The 2,478-nt window shown below is 37.4% G+C and overlaps 1 protein-coding gene across 1 annotated transcript; it reads right to left on the bottom strand.

Annotated features, from left to right (window-relative positions):
* On the bottom strand, positions 287-2,028 carry LOC107628516 (zinc finger protein ZAT9). Its single transcript, XM_016331159.2, has one exon. It carries the CDS (start codon positions 1,810-1,812, stop codon positions 523-525), a length of 1,290 nt encoding a protein of 429 aa, XP_016186645.1. The 5' UTR covers positions 1,813-2,028; the 3' UTR covers positions 287-522.

The following is a 2,478-nucleotide window of genomic DNA, read 5'->3' as shown; positions in this document are numbered from 1 at the left end:
AAACAAAAAAAACTTTAATATATGTCATCTGTACTCATTTCATATATTTATTTAATCATTAATTTAATCAAAATCTCTAAAATAAGTCTTTGTTCAGCATGAATATCCCAGAATTCCATTCTACTATTAAATTATATTCAAAGACAAGAAAAAAAATTTAGTTAAATATGACTAACACAACAAGTATGAAAAGAGTTTGAGTTCAGTTCTTAGTTGATGGATATTCTAACTCCAAGGTCTATCTTACATGAACTAAGCCATAGCAATTTTAGAAGAACTGAATTAGAGTTAGAATCAGAAGAGAATGATAATTGATATTGAAATTATTAAGTAAATAACAACTATAGAGTAAACCATATTACCCCAATTAGCTGTAACTGAACAAATCTAAAAATTGTTCTTGAGAAGAGAACATAGAAAAAAGAAAGAAAAATACTGAACCAAAACTTTTTAGTACCTTTTTGGATCAATAACAACCAAGATAATCATCATAATTATCATAATTATCATGAGAAAAAACTTTCATCTAGGAAAAACCTTCACCGGATTCACAAACTCTGCATCCGAAACCGCGGAATCCTCGAATTGGCTCGCATCATCTTCTTCGGCCGGGGCAGGGAGGTTAAGATCTATGAAACTCTCTCTTCCAAGCTTTGAGGAACTAGCGGTGGCAACCGCGGCCTTGGAGGCAGCGATTGCTTCTGCTTCTGCTTTTACTTCTGCTATTGCTCTGGTAGTGATAGTGGGAGTAGAGACAGTAGTAACATGAGTTCTCTTGTGTCCACCGAGAGCTTGACCGGAGGCGAAAACTCGAAAACAAACGGGACATTCATGGATCTTCTTGTTATTGTTATTGCCACCATTGTTGTTGTTACCGTTTTCTACGGAAGCCAAAGCAGAAGAAGCAAAAACTTCATTATTATTGTTGTTAACATTCTCATCAGCGTGATCCTCTACCACCATGAATTCAGAATCATTATGATTGTTGTAATCCATTTTCATCTTCTTATGACTCGCTCTATGGCCACCCAATGCTTGATAAGACCTAAAAACTTTGTTGCACGTCTCGCATTTGTACCTTCCTCCTCTCACCTTATTCGACTTCGCTTTGTTCTTCACAACCTCATACTCATCACTCTCTTCGCCTTCGTCCTCTTCTTCCTCCTCTTCGTCTTCGTCCTCTTCGTCATAATCTTCTTCTTCCAGTTCTTGTTCTTCTATGTTTATGTTGATCTTGTGATTAATCTTCCAATTGTTACCAGTGTCACGTGACAGCATCATGAGCCATAATGCGATGTCTTCTTCGGTGGTTGCATCGGAAGCCGAACTCGCTGACTCGTTCTTGTTGTTGCCGTTACCGAGTTGGCTCAGTTTCACCTTCTTGCTATTGAAACCATCACCGCCGCCGCCGAGTTTCCACGCTCTTTTGGATCTTTTCTTCGTTACGTTCTTTGAAGACTCCGTTTCGCTCTCTCGATCTTCTTGGAGTATAACCGATCCGGTGTCTCCGGCAGCCACGAACGAGAACTCAGGATCCGCGATCCTGAAGCTTCTCTTTGGATTCTCCCTGAGGCCATAGTACAAGCTCGTATCGTCTTCTTTTCCGAAATAAGATGACGACGACGCCGATGGTGAGAGCGGAGTTGACGACTCAGCCTCGAAGCTGAGTTGAATTGCAGGCGGCGACGGCGGCGGCGATTCGTTCGGCTTTGGAGGGACGTGGAGGTTCATCATGTGAGACCTCATGTGTCCCCCCAAAGCTCTTCCATTAGAGAAGTTTCTGAAGCATAACTTGCATTTGTGCTTCTCCATATTTGAAGAAGAAAAGAAAGAAAGACAGAATGAACGAATCAAACGAAGAAGAAGAATAAGAAACAGAGCAAAACAGAGAGAGGCGTTCGTTTTGTTCTGTGTTCTGTTTCTCTTTTTTTTTTCTTTTCTGTTTTATTTTGTTTATAAGCACTTTTTTGGATCTGTGTTTGTTCTTTTTATATGTTGTGTGGGGAGTGTTTTTTTTGTGTGCGTAAAAAGAGTAGGTGCAAAGCATTCTTCCACTTAAGGGAGATGGTTTCAACAAAAAAAATAAATAAATAAATAAATAAATAAAAACAACAACGCCACCATGAAATTGATGCTTTTTCTTTTAATTTTGTTAAGTACATGTAACATGCGAGACTTACCCGTTTTCTATTAGTTTTAATTAATTTTATTTATCCTTTTAGAATTATATTCTTCTCACTCAATCTCTCTTTTGCACCTTCAAGGCAGCAACTTTCATTCTTTGTTTATGTTTTTTCAAGGTCAATTTCCAAATGCCCTTTTGTACTAATTCAAGGTAAGTTTTTCTTTTCTTTTATTATTTTTTAAGATTCTGACTTTTTAGAAAAAGAAAAATATCAAAATCTCGATCTTCTTCAGGATAAAATCTTGAAAATTCGTAAGAACTTTTCCTCTTATAGTTATTTCAAACACTAAAAA

Source organism: Arachis ipaensis, chromosome B02 (genome assembly GCF_000816755.2).
Source record: "Arachis ipaensis cultivar K30076 chromosome B02, Araip1.1, whole genome shotgun sequence".
NCBI lineage: Eukaryota > Viridiplantae > Streptophyta > Magnoliopsida > Fabales > Fabaceae > Arachis > Arachis ipaensis.
This window is presented reverse-complemented; position numbering and strand designations above follow the sequence as displayed.